This window comes from Syngnathus acus, chromosome 22, assembly GCF_901709675.1.
Source record: "Syngnathus acus chromosome 22, fSynAcu1.2, whole genome shotgun sequence".
In the NCBI taxonomy this organism is placed as follows: Eukaryota; Metazoa; Chordata; class Actinopteri; order Syngnathiformes; family Syngnathidae; genus Syngnathus; species Syngnathus acus.
The window spans coordinates 4,691,106-4,708,167 of record NC_051106.1 but is presented as its reverse complement, the minus strand read 5'-3'; the positions used below and the strand labels follow the sequence as shown (position 1 = coordinate 4,708,167).

Genomic DNA, 17,062 nt, shown 5'->3' with positions numbered 1-17,062 from the left:
ATAATTGAAATTTTATGAACTTAGTTCATAGTTCTTTTCTTACCCCCAATTAATAAAATAAAAAGGTTTCTGCAAGCTGCTACCCTCTGGAATATCATCCCACAATCTCAAATTGTATAGTAAGGCTTTTTTTTTTTAATGATTATGTATAGTAAGGTATTTTAAGAAAAAAACTATCTGATTTATAGTAAGGCTTTTTTAGATGATTTGTATGTAAAATGTATGTATGTAAGCCATCCTATAATAAATGTTGATGATCTTATCAATTGCAGTAAAAGCACTGAGATAATTCACTTCTCCACAAGAAAGAATTTCAAGGTCTTTATGATTGAAGACCCTGTTTTTAGACACATGATTAAAAATAAAAACACAAAGAAGAAGAAAAAAAATATATCTTTATTAAATTTAGTTATCATCCAACATTTTTACACACTCACAAATGGAAATAAATTGCAAATGCAAAGATGTAACAGATCCTTTGACGGCTGACGGGCTCACTTGCTTGCAAACGCCATGATCTGCTCCTGCACAACCAAAACAGGAAACATCTTCACAATGGAATAAAGGTCACATTTTTTGTCATAGTGGGTGTTAAATAATTATGAATATAATCATCATTTATAAATCGCATTTAATATTTACTAAATTGTCTTTGGGAGAAAATAACATTGGCTTGCAAAAACAACAACAGAAATAATTTGAACTCGGGAAGAGGGCAAATACTTTAGGGCTTTGTAAGTGTGCATCCTCCTTACAATTTACAGTTTTGGTCTGAATCACTTAGTAGCGAATAAAGCCGTTTCACATGAGTGGTCGGTAATAAAAAGGGTGCGAAAACACAAGCCGCCACCGCTGTCCAATGCCCTCGTGCCAGCGTTGAACCCCACCCACACACTTTTGGTAACACTAAATTTGGGGCTAAACTTAGTAGTACATTCAGAGCCTTGGAAATTACAGGCACTGCCAAAGTGAAGCTCCGTGTAATCACAAAATAGCAAAGAGGCGGAGCTTAGCTTGGACAGGTTGACGGTTGGTACGATCGGGTTGAGCTTACTTTTAGTGTTGGGAGCATGTTGGTAGCCTGCAGGCCGAAGGTCCGGAGGAGAACCACGGGAGCGGTATTGGTGGAATAGAGGCGCTTCATGAGGTCGATGGCGGCCATCATGGGCAGGTTGTACCGCTGGCGCTCACTTTCATATTCTAACAGGTGCTGCATTGCTCCTGCACAACAAAAAACACTGTAAGTGAAAATCTGACGACGTGGCATTGCGTCAAAATATAATTTTAACTTGAGAGGGGGAAAAAAAAACACAATATCCCCAGAAAAGCAATGAGCATGGAATTGTTGGCAAACTAAATGAAGGGGAAAAAAAAAAATCAAACATGATGCTTTTTATAATCCAACAGCGTGCACGTGAGATGGGCTTTTGGAAAATAGTTTAGGGGAAACCACCGAGCTTTGGTTGCAGTGCTCATGTCTGTTTGGAGCTCTGACTGACCCAGGTCCTTCCCGTTAAAGGCGGCCTGGCTCAGTAGCTGTGTGAGGCAAGCCACATCCCCGAAGCCCAGGTTGGCTCCCTGACCGGCCAGAGGATGGACACGATGGGCTGCGTCCCTGGAAAGACAAACATATGCCTGTCTCTACAAATTCACCACATGCATGCAGAGGCCTATTTTATCTTCTTCCAAATACAAGTACAACACAATCTGCCAAAACCCTACTTCAGATTCTGAAGTGTTCCACCATACGATGAAGAGCGTTGTGAGGTGATTGGTCTTCCAATAATCAGCTTGTCACTGATGACACGGCGCTGTTCTCACAGAGATTCCGGCTAAAACCACAGTGGCCCGGAACTTGGCATATTCCCACTTGCCACGTAATTGCTTGGGTTTTCGTTCATTTCGAAATGATGCATGTTTAATTGAAGACTTTATATTGTCCGTAGTGTCTATGCGCCCTGTGATTGACTGGCTACACGTCAAGGGTGGACCCTGTGGCGCACCCTAAGCCAGCTGGCAGAGACTCCAGCTCACGCATGACCCTGAACACAATAAGCAGGAGATTGTCACGCAACTGTAGAAAAAAAAAATGTACTTGGGGAAAAAATCCATGGGAAAGTTAATAAAGTGGTACCTTGACTTGTAGTAGCTCAAATTAAGAGCCTTTTGAGTCACTGTCAATTTAAAGGCACAAATCACACAAATTCTAGGGTGTGTTTGTGAGATTTATGTTTCATTCAATTCAATTATCCCCAACTCTGATTTTCAGAACCTCTAAAACTATCATTCATTCATTTTCTCTTACCCAATGAGCGCAACTCTGTGCCTAATGTACTCCGATGCGTGGCCCATGCCGAGAGGGAACATGACGCGAGATTTGGGCCCGATGCTCGCCACACTCGGGGGCAGCTGGCGAGGCGAACCCGCAGAGGGCATGATGGTGGCGAGGGCGCTCCGGAAGAGAGACCCGGCCGTCTCGACCAGCTCCGACTGGTTTTCGTTACTCCACTGCGAATAAAAAAGAAGAACGTATGAGAGAGAAAACAGACGATATCGTTTACAGTGGACAACGAAATTAGCTGACATTGGAGCAAAGCTGAACTCCAGGCAAGGGCCGTTATTTGCCCTCCCTAACTAAAGGGTTTGGCGAGGCCTGGGGAGTAGGGCTAATTAAAAGAAGATGCAGGCCAGGCAATACAGTTGAATTAGCTCCGTTTGAAAAACATTCCATGCAGTAATGGTCGACACTGGGAGACCGCAAGTTTAATTACCAAACCAGAACTGAAACCAAACATGACTCAACCGTAGTGACCCCATCCTTCAGCAGGCAGTAAAAATAGCCGCTTGGGAAAAAGGAGTTCCTCTAAACACAAGAAAGGGATAGGTATGTCATTTGTCCAAAGCGCTATAGGTATTGTTTCACATATGGTAAAAAAAAAAAAAGTGTTTACAACAAGATTACGTGAGGAGACACAAACCACACAAACAAGCTGCGACAATGACTTGAGGGACACGCCATCATTTTAATTGGCACTCACAAAGGCAGAGTTGATTGCGTCGACAAAGCACTCGTCATCCAGCAACAGGAGCTCCTCGGCCAGGTGATGACTGGTTGACCACACGAGAGAGCTTGCGGTGTCCGAGAGCTGCAGCATAAAGAGGATGCAGCGACAGATGTTGATCAAACAACAAATGTGCATTAAAAAAAAACATGAGTCTATAATATGACTTCATTACCGGTAACATTGCAATGGGTCCTGTTGGGAGGAACCTCTGCCATGCGACATTGTTCTCTGTGGGCTGAAACGGATGAAATAATATATTAACTGGAAGCATAACATTAAAGTAGGTCTGAAGAAAGGAAGCGGCTCATTCTCGACCTCTGATAGATGCAGCACAGCAACCACAGCCGATTGGTCGTAATTCCACTTGACTGTGGGGATGCCTAATTCCCGCCTCACCATAGAGTTGGGTCCATCTGCTCCAATCTGACACGCACAGAGGAAACAAAAAAAAAGAGATAATGACGCTATGTAATATTAGGAATTTGAATAAAGAATTTAACTTACAAGCAACTTGGTGTGGAGCGTTTCCCCGCTGGCCAACGTGACCTGCACCCACGGGATGGAGCGTACCGTCTGGTGCGGCGTCGGCCATGTGTACTTGATCACTTTGGACCTGTACTTGACTTTCACGTTCTCTGCCAAACAAGCAGGGAGCAAAACAAGGAACAAAAAAAAAAGCATTTTATAAAGTGTAAACAAAGCATTCCAACAAGTTTTATGTTACGCTTTCACTGTTTGTCACCCCGAGCGCACGCAAACACGCAGGGACTAGTTGTAAAACACCGTGGCCTTCTCCCTGGCACAAGAAGATCTTAATGGTCTCGGTCTGCCACACGCCATGGACTAATAGTGTTTATCTACAAGCTAACCACGCCACGCTTTGCACATGCTGTCGGTCGGCTCTTTGGATATTGCATCCAACCTCCTCCTGCACTTCCTAAAATACCGGCAGCTGGTCCTCCAGAACAAGAAAGCGGCCTGAGCCCTGCTTGGAGCGGGAGCCATCCGCAGATTGGCTGCTGGTTACCGAACAGGGATGTTAAATATGGGGTTTTGGTGATTGGAGAGGGAGATTTCATTGGAAACAGCTGGCAGGCAGCAGACTTTTCATGTACTACATCTTTGAGTCCAATGACAGGAAGACAAACGGCAAGCACATGAGGGCAAAAAACGTGCGGGAACCACACGCCCCTTGTTTGGCCTAAAAGCATTTATAAATATGCCACTGAAACTGCCAAGTACCATTGCAGGGCTGCTTTTTATTTGCAACGTTTTGGTTTAATGTCAACAGCAATCGAGCGCTGAAGGCAGTCAGCGCTTTAGAGCCTGGGGTGGTGGCGGCAAGGCTTTAAATAGGTCACTGGACCACTTCACGTGTCCTCATAGGCCCCGGCCAGCCTTGCCAGTTCTTAAAATGTGAAGTTTTGATTGAAATTGACGGAAAATCATCAACGGCTCATGGCGGGAATATAACTAAAAACACCAGTGGTTGGAAATACTAATGTGGTGGCGTGGCTTTCGTGCGACTGACTGACTGAGCGATGCTCGGCTCACCAGACAGACTGTCCAGCTGTTTGGTGAGTGCAGCCACGACCACGTCGTTCTCCACGATGTAGGCCATCACCTCCTCCAGATTATCCTTATCGAATGTGATCAGGGCATCGGAGCAGGCATCCCAAACCTAAATGAGAGAGTCATTACGCCTGCGGTCTCGCCTCAAGTTAATCCTCCCCGTCTCTAAATATAACCAAAGATGATCGCGTCAAAGTTGCTGTCGAAGATAGGCCCGGTCTGCTAAATAGATTAGGACATCAGCACAGCATTCATCTAGAACAGTGGTTTGCAAACTTTTTATACAAAGTACCGCACCCTTAGAAATTGGACCGACCCAGGAAGTTGGGTCAATTTGAGCCAACTTTGGGCAAAAAAAAAAAAAAAACCCTCAACCCACATGAACTCATCGTTCATTTGTCTTTATGTTAGCATAAACCTAACCAATCAAATCATTCATGTATAATAAATTTGATATATTTTATTGTAACGCAGATAAACATTTTTAAACAGTATGGTCACTAATATTGTTAAACTTGATCTAATTCCGAATTTGAATTCGAGTTAAACATGAGGGGGGTGAAAGTGTTTGCTTCGTCCTCTTCTGGGTTGTAAATATGCTGAGGTAAGCCATCATTCAGCCGTAAGACGCTAATGCTGCTACGACTCTTTCTTTCCAGCTTACCATAAAGTAAGGGGATATACCCTTTAAAAAACCCACTAATGGCGTTTTGGGTTTGCAACTTGTGATAAGTGGTTAGGAGACCAACCCAAAAATTGTTTGGGGTTTGTTTAACACAGGGTGACGCGATGCAGCTTCTGCTTTCCTTGCAACATTTAAGCACTTGCTTGTGACCTTAAGGGAAAATGAGCTTGCTCTGAATTTAAACTCTTAGGCGGGGGAGACTTTAAGCATGGTGCAAATGTTATTTAGACACGGAGCGCATATTTTCCCTTCTACGGCTAGGATGGGAATGACTATGATCCAGAAGGCAAAACAAACAAAAAAGTAGTAGAATAAAGGTATCTTGGGTGAGGTACGCTGCCATAATCACTCTAAATGGCACGCCATGATGACATCTTAGCCCTGGAGTGAAACACTGCGGTCGAGGCTTTGGTACACAGCGACCACATCTTACAAGCCGGGCCGAGCCTTGCATCCAATGCCATGAAGCGGCAAACAGCCTTTCATCTTGCTGCACTTGTTCACATGAATCTTCATAATTAGAAGACACGGACGGACGGGGGAGTGAGTAGCAATTTGCAAATGCCAAAAGTACTTCATCCTCATCAAACATACGGTTTTAAGAAGAAAAAGAAAGTAGGTCATCCAACGTTCATTTGTGTCGCATGAAGGTATGCTTTTTTTTTTTTTTTATAGGGCTCCTAATAAAGGCAGACGTTGCATAACGGAATGACGAAATTACATGTCAACTGAACCTGGCATTTAATGTAAAGGACTCCATACTATGTGCACAATTATACACACCGCAAATGAGTTTTTTGTTCATTTCGCTGTAAGACGGAGTACAAGCGGAATGTCAAAGAAGTTGCTCTCCGCAAATTGTATAGTATTATGATTATTGGATGACAGAAATACATGGAGAATATCAGTGTGCAGTACCTTTCATGTTAAAAACAGCAGGACTCAGTTAAATGATAAAAAAAAAAAAATGGCAACGTTGCAAGAAGAAATATGAAAAAAAGAATAAGCATCAGAGATACATTGATTGATAACAAGCAACTACTGTAATTCAAAGAATGATAATCGTACCTGCATCTTTTTATAAGGCTTGTACCTCAATTTTGTGATATGCTCCCATGCACCAATGCCTGCAGAAAACAAAAATATTAGACAATGGTGGGACAAATAAAAAATATGCCTCTAATGTTAACAATGCGTTTTATTATTAGGATATTTGATTTTAGATCAGCTTCCATGCATTGGATTAATTGTGCAATTCAGAACTTTATCTTATTTTATTTACTTCCTTAATTACTTAAAAACTTCTCCAGTGTAGTAGACCTGTTTAATTGTACTTTCTGCCATCTAGTGGAGGAACATTTAATTGTTCTGCATATCACTATATGTTGCTGGCATAAATAGATTAACAAAGCCGGTACATAGTGGTTGAAATTATGACAGGGTCAAAAAAGGGTGATGTAGTCTACTGCACCAGTGAGGAGTGTAGCAGAGCCTGGACTGATGGAGCTGACTCTGGTACTGTAGCTGTCAGGAACAGTCTCCATTACTTTCTTGTTTCCTGCTTCTAGGAGAAGGATCTTCTTCTCTGACAAGTTGGGATCCATGCCTGCCAGGAGAACATTACGTGTGACAGTGGCTGCTGATTTGTATTCTCGTTTACTTAATCATACACAATCTTTTGGATGTTGACAGATGGATGTGGTCACTCACCGAGGGAACATGCCATTGCAGATCCAACCATCCCTCCCCCGGATATAATAACATCATAAACCTCACTGTTGCCACGATCGTCGCCATGCTGTGCACACACTAATGCACGATGGATACTTTTTACAACAGAAAAGCGTTTTTCTGCCAGGAAACTCCGCCCGAACTCGTTTAGGGCTATGCTAGCCCTTGTAAGGTTTAGCATTATTCGGTATTTAAACGAAACGAGCCTTGCATTAAACAGGGATGCACATTTCCTCGGCGAAGCCTAACCGCTGAAATATGCAATGCAAGTTCGGGTTTCTCCTTGAGCGCGTCCTAAAAAGAGCAGTCGAGTCACCTCAACACTACAGCCATGTTTTGTTGACAGCAAGGGGAAATCACTTCCGGCTTCTTAGCCAATCAGGGCAGACCTCTGTCGTGGTTTGCGCTTCCGCTTTTGACCACACAAAACGCTCAAGAGAAACCGAAGCTCGCCCAATAGTGGTGCAGCCACTTGTCTTTTTTTAATATTTATTTTTGGTTAATTTTATCTTCATTGCAAAAAAGTCCAAATGCAGAACAGTATACTTTATCGACGAAGATTTCTGTACAGGGATGAAGCCTTGATGCAGGGAAACTCCACGCACAGTTTGCCTTTTAACAGGTTAGGAGCTGTTTACGCTGTTAAATATTACAACGATGGCTTGCACACTGAAGTTGAAACTAACAATAAATATAATTCAGTTTTCTCTCTCACTTCTTAATAGTTCACTCTTTATCCACATTACGCGCTCAACGGAGTGGATTGTTTGGTTGCCACGGTAACACGTCATACGCAGACTGGTCCTGTGGGTCATGTTTGATTTAGTGGCCATTTAAGAAAGGGAACAGGCTTCATCAAAACTTTTCTTTTTTTTTTAACTTCAAACAAGAAAGATGGAGAAAAAGAAAACATACAGATGGATGACTGATAAGCTTTTACTAAACATTTCAGATGACATCACAACCATCTTGACCAGCAAATATGTCAGAACCAGAGATGATGCTTACAGATGGTTCGGAATCAGAAGAAATCCTCCATCAGAGGCTGCGGTCCCTGAGCGAGACAATCCAACGACAGCTGCAAGAGACCGAGAGGAGGCACAGAGAGCAATTAGAGAGCAGGATTCATCACAACACTCTCCTCTCAGCAGAACTGTCTCCAAGGACCAAGTAAGTCTCCTCAGTCTGCTTATTTTTACTTGAACTATAAGAGATGTGATTTTTTTTAAAGATTCATTCTCGACGGAGGACATCTGCTAGTTGGTTTGACAGTAATCTATCAAACTATTTTAGGCTGTTGGGGTTGTCTGCTCCAGTTTTGGAATCTTCATCCGAGTGCAAGAAACACTCCACTCGGCCTCCCACCCAGACGCAGCAATGTGAACGAGAACCTTCATTCAAAACAACACAGCAGAAGAAAGAGGAGGAGGCCGAAGCTGAGTGCAAGAAAAAGTTCACTGCCCTTCCTGTCCCCATTCAAGTCAAACTTCCTCTCTATCAGGAGATGATGGAACGGCGGGACAAGGAAAGAAAGCAAGGGTTAGAGCAAAGAAAAACCTTCCTGTTTTCTGTTCAGAAACCTTTCAGCTTCCAGGAGAGAGAAAAGAAGAAACAGGAGAAGCTGGTTGAGCTGCAAGCAAAAAAGACGACTGTACAGAATGTTCAGCAGTCGTGTCCTAAACACGTTAAAGCGCCAGCAGGTGTGAGAGCTTTCTTTCTACACAAATGAAAATATTTGGAAAAATTGACATAATACTTAATATTTTTGTATGAACACTCCCACAATCAAATTAAATCATTACAAAAGCTGTATCAAAAATAATGTGCCAGATACTTTGTGCATTCCAAAATTTTCTCTGCAATGTTTTTGCAGAGCGGGAGAGTTGCAGGAAAAGCCACATCAGCACTACACAACAGGAGAATCCAGACAAGCCCAAACTTCGCATTTCAGATTGCACCAGAATGGAAAAGTTGGGATTCCTTTACGAGAAGCCGAGCTTTCAGCCTAAGATCAACCAGCAGGTGCCCGATTTCAACCGGTTGCACAAAGCCCTGCGGGCAGAAGGTCTGAAAGCAACACTAAGTAAAGATCTAACCAAGTGTCAACCCTTCTACCTGAGGACATCCGCTCTTCCTGCCAGGCAAAGTAGGATGAGTCCTGAAATCTCACAGGTAAACATTGTATTGCATTGTAGAATGAAAATATATACATATCTGTAGTGTCTCCCATTTTTTTTTTGTGCTGGAGTTAAAATAGAACAACCCAATGTTATGTGAGCCTGGTTTCTCATCGCAAGATATTTCTAAACCTCCCAACCATGATGTATGTACCGTAACCTCTAAAACTAACCTCAAAATATGTTGTTGCAAAGCCACGTTGCATGTCCTCTTTGTGGGAAGGGTGGTTTTCTCCAGTCGTTCCTGTACCCTATGCACATAGTATGTAAAGAATGCACCCAATAATTCAGCTTTCCTCCTGTTCTATTTTTGAGTGTGTTCTCCTGAGGATTCAGGAACATTGCAATTTAGTAACAGGTTTGGTAATATTTTGAGTAACAAAGTCACCATTAATAATTTGAATGTGCTTTGGCTGTAAAATTGTGTTTATAATGTGAGGCTACCCTTGTTTTTTTTTTACAGATACCCAGTCAAAATAATATGAGGCGGAGTAAGTCATGCGGTGCCCTAAGGTCGTTGTCTGCAGACACACTTCCGACTTACATCACAGATGCTACCAGGAAACGTTGCATGGCCATCAGGTAAGGTCATGAACTGGATCTTGTTAGGCTTATGAGTGAGTGAGCGAACAAGCAATTCAAAGGAATCTAGTCTAATTGTTTTTTTACATCATTTATGAATTCAATGGAAGTGAATCCCACAATTGATTTGAAAGCTTAATAAATGATGTACCTCACCTAATTTATATTCATAGGAAATCCATGGAGATGAGGGATGGGAAGAATCAGGAAAGTGCAGACTGGGCAAGGAAATACCAGAGCAAATCGGAGGCCTTGAGGAAGACGGTTTCCCTCCACGCCAAGTCGATGGACCCTCACAAAAGCTTGAAAGAAGTCTACGACGAAAGACTGCAGCACCATCGGTGAGTGCTGAGCAAGCGAGGCCGTCATTCTTCAGTTTGTAGCCATTTTTGTAAACAAAGATCTACACAGGGAGACGGATCGACAAAGGACAAGAGATTACATGCGGGATCTACACGACATGAACGCTCGCGTTCGAGAGCGCCCCCTTTTGTTTGAACAGGTGAAACAGGTGAGGGACGCGTTCGGCCGCATCATCCTCCGCTTGCATATACCGCCATGATGTCATCTTTGTTTCATCAGAGATACGCCAAAGCTCAAGCGGAACAAGTTTACAAGAACGAGTTGAGGAAAGCTGGCGTCGAAGAACGTTTTGTTGAAGAAAAGGGAGGCGCGTTCACCTCGTCGTCCATCTCATCACCAGCTAAAGATGACACATGCCCCAACGTCCACAACACTGACAAAAACTGCAGCGACGCAGAGTGAGAGCTTTTAGAAATTGTTGATGTGATCCCACAATGTCCAGTATTATGAATAGCATGGACTTCATGTGGTTTTACATCATTTTCTAGGCCTGCCCGGAACACAAAAAATATAGTAGCCAAGTAAAAATGAAATATAATTACAATATAGACATTTTCTAAGCCAGCATGTCTGATTTAGGGAGGAAAATGTAGACGACGGTGAAGAAAATTGAAGACGTGGAGGCGAACAGCGGTGGAGTCCGAAGGGGATTGTCATGATAAGACGGTACAATGTTTTTGTGGCCTCTTGGCTAGAACACAACACTGTATTCAAATATGACTCATGTCTACTCAACCACACCGACAATGGATCCGCCAAACATGTGCAAGTACGAATTAAGAAATCTCAAAACATCTGAACCAAAACAAAAATTAAAATTCCAGTGAGAAAACATGCAATAGTACAAATAACCATGTAAATGAGCCACAAAAAAAAAAAAATTGTGGACACTTGGTTATCAAAATGAATATTTTCAAAACTAAATACAAAACGTGCCCAGCTCCTTCCATCTGTGACATTCATTTGTTTATCCACTCTTTTATCCAAACGAGTACTACAACTTAGTATGAAGTACCAAACAGTTTTACACAAATGCACGCAAAGGCCTTTTCTCCCATAGCGTGGTTGACATTGCAAGTCACTGGAGCCGCTCTGCCACCTAAATAAATCTTCGTGTAGTCACGCTGACCAGCTTGGTGGTTTTTGCTGCGAGCCCACAGACCCACATCAATTACTCTACTCATGTACACTGGCCTCCTTTGGAAGGCTTTGCTTATACAGCTGACAGCTTGGAATTTCAGATCTTTTTTTGAAAGAACCACATGAGAATGTCTCAATATGTATTCGATCATAATGAAAAGCTCGTCGAGCGCTTCCTCTTTTTGGGCGAGTGTGTCATTCCCCCTCAGCGACTAAAGTTGGCGTGACTTTGGATCATATGATTATCGAAAATCCACTCGAAATGTCAAATTATTTTGCATTTTATTGAACAATGTATCCCTTTGGAAAAAAAACCAATAGCAGATAATTATCCACTGTGATAAACAACTATAGAATTTCCAGCTGATCAATGCACAGCGCTTCCATGCGATTTCAAACGTCCTCCGCTACATCCTCCCGTGTTGTCATGGGAACAGCGTATCCCAGGGATGCACCATTGATTAGACGGGGCGCGGCTAAAAACAAACCCAGGCCTCCCTGACCTGTTAGGTAATATTTGCAAGAAATTTATTCAAGCAATCCTGTTGCACCGACAGAGTTTTAACAAAAGCACCATTGAAAAAAAAAAGATTGGAGAATTTATCCAACAGGTGAAGTTTAGGTCCTAAAATTGGTGTGTTATTCTCATGTAGATAGAAGCGGATATTTGATTCCCTAATAAATCGACTCTTGAATCATATTCAATGATCAATCATACATCATATTAACATAACTTTTCATTCCCGAGCTCACCTGCAGGAGGAGCTGCGGCTTGTGCCGCCGAGCCCCGACTGAGCGACACAAGCCAGAGATGCCGCTTCTTTTTTTTTTTCTCTCCTTCTGTGGCATGAATAATAACTGGTGAGAGAGCGAAAGAGAGAGGCGAGCAGGAATGGGGGGGGGGGGGGACGAGCGGTGGAGATAGCAGCCTTGGTGACAGATGAGAGCGTGGCACAACTTGGCATCTTGTCTGCACGGTGGGCTGGGGGGGAAACCAGAGAGCAAGTGCATCAGAGTTTGAAGCAAAGCTGCCGGCCACACACACACACACACACACACACACACACACACGCTCGAGCACTCTCACATCAGCAGACCCCCTCAACGCGGCTGCCGCACAACAAGTTCACAGCTCAGACTTACCTTTTTGGGAAGGTACGTGTGGATTTGCGGATGTCTTCACCCCCCGCAGCTCCTTCCCGCATAACTTGATGCTCTACTTTGTCTTGCAGGTCCAGAAGTTTGGTCTTGAGGATCCCATCCGGTGTTATGGCTCTGCCAGAAGCGAGCCATCTTGTGCTGTAGAGGAGCTGTGTCTTTCCCCTCCAGAAGAACTTAAAGCCCCCCCAGGAGGATGGAGAACCTGTCAGGGAAGGACAAGGAGCTGATCCGGAGCAGTTGGGAGAGCCTGGGCAAGAATAAAGTTCCTCATGGTGTCATCATGTTCTCCAGGTAAGTCTCGAAGGCATCATCTCGTTTTGTTTCCAAGTCCAAGCAGCATCACCTTTCTATCCGCACTTCCACCGGAAACCAGAGGCGGCTTGTCTTGTTGCTTGGCGACAGCCTTCAATGTTATTATCTACTAGCCGCTTCATCTGACACGTGCACGAGATTCTCAAATGTTAGTTTGTCACGGAAAATGTGCGATGCTGTGAATTGTAACATGAGAGGAGTGATTTCTTTTATGTCACAACAACGTGGGGGAAACCTTGCTGTGCTTTCTCTCATGCTGTTTCTCTGTCTAATTGACTGTGTCTGTCTGCATCATTCTCACATAGGGGAGTTAGAACAAGCTGCATGAGTTACTTTATCTTCCGGGATTCATTGAAGGTATTCCCTACAGCAGGGGTCAGCTCTTTGAAACCGACAGCTACTTCACTGATTAATCCGAGGGGCTACCGTCTGATATAAACTTGCAAAACAACAAATTTGCTGAAATTACCAGAGGTCTTCTTTTAGAAAGCTACTTTTGTCTTTACCTTGCATTTATTTCTAACTCTTGTTTGTAAATGTTTTTAAATGTACTTTTGAATTTGAGAAGCACACTGAGTATGAAATGAGCTTTATTGCCTTGTCTAATAGTTAATAGACACTGATTGTGCTAATTAATTGGAATAATATGATTTAAGATTGATATCAATATACGGTATTATTTCTATAACTGTGCAAGTGTTTGTTATTCAAATGATTACTTCTACAACATTCCTAGTAAATCACAATGTCTCATTGGTGATAAGCTACTTTTCGAACCGGCCCCCAGGCTACCCATGTGACCCTTGGGGGTGACCGGGTGACCCCTGCTGTAAAGTATATCCATCGGAATGTTTTTTGTTAGTTTTTTTCAAAACAGCTAAAAGATTGCAATCCGTGTATCACTGCAAAAAACAATGTATGGTTTGTATCCCTGTTAGGCTTTTTGAGCTAGACCCAGCTCTTTTCAATCTTTTTCACTACAACACAAACTGTGGCAACACACAAGACTGCCTCTCAAGCCCAGAGTTCCTGGAGCATGTCACCAAGGTGAGCTTCACAGTGTCTCATTAGTCAGAATATGGGATTGATTAGCAAGTGAGTCAAAAAGTCTCCCATTGCATGAGAAAAATATAGAAGAGTAGTTGATGGAGAAAAACGTATCCGTAATCATCCCTCGTCTGGCTGATCCCAGGTGATGCTCGTGATCGATGCCGCTGTCAGCCATCTCGACGATCTTCACTCCCTGGGGGATTTTCTTCTCAACCTCGGGAGGAAGCATCAGGCTGTGGGGGTCAAACCACAGTCGTTTACTGTAAGAAAAATTGACAGCAGCAGAATTCTGAAGCATCCACATTGATTCGTGTTTGGGTTTCTCACAGGTGGTAGGGGAGTCGCTCCTCTACATGCTTCAGTGTAATCTGGGCCAGGCCTACACGGCGGCCATGCGTCAAGCCTGGCTCAACATGTACAGCATCGTGGTGGCCGCTATGAGCCAAGGATGGGCCGGGAACGGCGAGGACAAGGCAGACTGAGGTGCCGGCGCGTGAGCCGCTGAGCTGTTGCTGTCCTCTCACTCATTGTGGTTGCCATGGAACGAGGTTGTGTAACTTGCAGCATTGTGGCTTTTTTTTTTTTTTTTTTGCTGCTGTACATTTGTGGGGAGTGCCAAGCGTAGACGAATGAATATACGGCGTGGCTACTGGCAACACTCCTCCGATCACAAGCAAAGACGAAGCATGAAGGTTAACTTGTATATAATGCCTTTTAGTTTGTCTTCTGACCGTAGTAAAACGTGTCGTATGTAACAGCGTCGCCCGGCGATGAATATTTTACGCTCGCGCTACTCAAAATGGGCAGCTCTGGGTCAAACGGTGACCAAAACAAAATGTAATCACTTTTTGTTTTGTGTATCTTATCCAATGTTAAATGTATTTATGAAAGGCTAAGCTTTTTTTTTTTCTTCAATAGGCCGCACTATCAACAGCTACTGACAAGAACTGTTATACACTGATAGCTTTCTACTGTAATCTCCGACTGTTGCGGTGTCCTCGTGCACCTTACTGTACACGGTAAGTGAGACCGTGAGCAAGTATCTCAATAGTTTTCATCTGACTGTTAATAAATAAGACTGTTATGTTCAGGAAAAGGGTATATTTTAGGATTTTCTTTGTGCTCAAATTCGGTGTTAATCACTGTCGTTTCAATGTTGTTGTGGCAATAAATCTTGGAATGGGGATGTGAAGGCGAACCATTAAATAATTGATGGTAAACGTTTGTAACTAAAATGACCTAATATGTTGCTAAGGGTTAGTTTGTACGCATCATGTATGTGTATACTGGTCAACAGCAAATTTTAATCAGAGATATGTCTATAAACATATTTGTGATATTGATGTTTTTCTTTTGGCACATTGGGTTTCTGAGATTTCTCATTTTTGGTTATCTGGTAGTTTAACTTCTAAAGGTTCGCACGATACGGATTTTACTCTACTTTGTAATTTATATCTTTAATGCTTGAGAAAGTAATTCCACCTGTTGCTGAACCTTAACTCGTAAATATTACCAAATATATTCCTAAATTACATAATGTTATCGTTATTATTCTGAAAACCTGATGTTGCAGAAAGAGAAAAAACAAAGGCAGAATCGGAGTCAGTGCAAAAAAATATCTCGACAAGTTTACTTGCATCTCTGATTTAAAAAAAAAAATGTAAAAATGTGTTGACCAGTGTTTTTAGCATAATTGTTCTGAATTACTTTCAATGCCAAGTATTTTAACAACAGTGTGCTAACACCATACAACTGTAAATCCAAGTTGCTGATATGTGGTTATTAACGCTTTATCCTGAGTTTACATTAAAAAAGTTTATTTTTATATTCTGAAATATAGATGTATATGACCTAGAGCCATTGTTTTACAGTCGCTATAGTACTTTGTGTGGATTTACAGGAAGTTCAATCTACAAAATAAATGTTCTATGAATATACTCGCACTGGTCATTTCATTTGCCATGCTACAGTTTCATAATTTGTCTATGCGTGTCTCAATAAAGTGATTTCTTGTGGACATTTTACAGCAAATCCGGGTCAGTGTGTTGTCACATTGTCCCAACACAATGGCGGCCACTTGATTTCAGTCACACGATATCTTTTACATTGCCGGTTACGTAAGAGCCATGAATGGCTCATCGCCTTGAGCGGCAAATACGAGGGTGACTTTAGGCACATCAGGCCACTTACTCATGCAACATCACAATATCACATCAAGAGCATCAGAAGCAACAAATATTTGCCAAAAATCAACAAATCCAACCAACGTCTTGCAGATAAATCTATTCCCGCGAGCTTGAATATCGGTTTGTGCACGCATAAGTGACTGAGTGAGGATTGTATCATCCATGAGCAGGCTGTCTGTTCCGCTGTTGGATCTGTGGCTGACATGGCCTTAATTTGTCTCCGTGCACACTGCCAAAACTCTCCCCACTCGCTGAGTGTCTCCAGTATTTATGTTGCTTCACAACAACGTGCACTCGTCTAGCCACTGGGATGGAGACGGATGAGACGCTGACCCGAGCATCTCTCAGGTCACCTAACAATACAGAGTGACCGCTACAGTGAATACGAGGCCTGAAGAAAATAAGCGGCAATTAATTTATAATTTGTCACTATAGTGCTACTCAGGGTTTTCGCTCTGAAGGTTGCCGTCTGCGAGAAAAGATATTATTTTTAGAAAGTCTGCAATGTGTTTTGGAAAGAAGGGGTATTGAATGTTGTCATGGCAACTGTTAAGTGCTGTGTGCAAGAGTGTGTGTGTTTGTCGATGCGCTCGTGTTTGTTTCTAATGAAAGAGCAGAGCAAGGGATCAACTCCATCGTCCTAAATAAGATGACAGAGACCATGAGGACAGTGACCGGAGCAGTTTTTTTTTTTTCTTTCAAAGGTGCCTTATTGAATATGGCTTGGGCTTGCTTGGCCACTCCATGAACAAAACTCATAATAGTTGCACAGAATAAATTCTGATAGATTTTGTCTGGCAATTTACAGAAAATGCATCCTAACTAATAGAGAGAATCTTTCATGGTGCAACAAAATAACACAATGTCAAGTGCCAAGACAACAAAGGAGAAAAAGTGCAAGGTCTTAGATTGGCCTAGTCAATCACCGGACCTTAACCCAATCATGAAATTCACCTCCTGAAGAGGAGACTCAAAGGAGAAAGCCCTAGAAACAAATTAGAACTGAAAGAGGCTGCAGTAAAGGTCGGGAAAAGCATT

The 17,062-nt window shown here is 42.7% G+C and overlaps 3 protein-coding genes across 3 annotated transcripts; 2 read left to right on the top strand and 1 right to left on the bottom strand.

Moving 5' to 3' along the window:
• Window positions 1-377: 377 nt before the first annotated feature.
• Window positions 378-7,433, bottom strand: coq6 (coenzyme Q6 monooxygenase). The gene is made up of 12 exons (XM_037241635.1): window positions 7,033-7,433; window positions 6,794-6,928; window positions 6,391-6,449; window positions 4,620-4,746; window positions 3,570-3,700; window positions 3,381-3,488; window positions 3,238-3,300; window positions 3,039-3,146; window positions 2,306-2,508; window positions 1,500-1,615; window positions 1,055-1,221; window positions 378-524 (listed from the first exon to the last, which is right to left on the bottom strand). The coding sequence occupies exons 1-12, from the start codon at window positions 7,232-7,234 to the stop codon at window positions 495-497; spliced, it is 1,449 nt and encodes a 482-aa protein (XP_037097530.1). The 5' UTR covers window positions 7,235-7,433; the 3' UTR covers window positions 378-494.
• Window positions 7,434-7,489: 56 nt separating this feature from the next.
• fam161b (FAM161 centrosomal protein B) lies at window positions 7,490-10,987 on the top strand. Its single transcript, XM_037241634.1, has 9 exons — window positions 7,490-7,675; window positions 8,006-8,223; window positions 8,347-8,753; window positions 8,927-9,225; window positions 9,694-9,812; window positions 9,986-10,153; window positions 10,224-10,323; window positions 10,395-10,573; window positions 10,755-10,987. The coding sequence occupies exons 2-9, from the start codon at window positions 8,036-8,038 to the stop codon at window positions 10,786-10,788; spliced, it is 1,494 nt and encodes a 497-aa protein (XP_037097529.1). The 5' UTR covers window positions 7,490-7,675; window positions 8,006-8,035; the 3' UTR covers window positions 10,789-10,987.
• Window positions 10,988-12,644: 1,657 nt separating this feature from the next.
• ngb (neuroglobin) lies at window positions 12,645-15,775 on the top strand. Its single transcript, XM_037241636.1, has 4 exons — window positions 12,645-12,767; window positions 13,727-13,835; window positions 13,981-14,100; window positions 14,168-15,775. The coding sequence occupies exons 1-4, from the start codon at window positions 12,670-12,672 to the stop codon at window positions 14,318-14,320; spliced, it is 480 nt and encodes a 159-aa protein (XP_037097531.1). The 5' UTR covers window positions 12,645-12,669; the 3' UTR covers window positions 14,321-15,775.
• The last annotated feature ends 1,287 nt before the right edge of the window (window positions 15,776-17,062 follow it).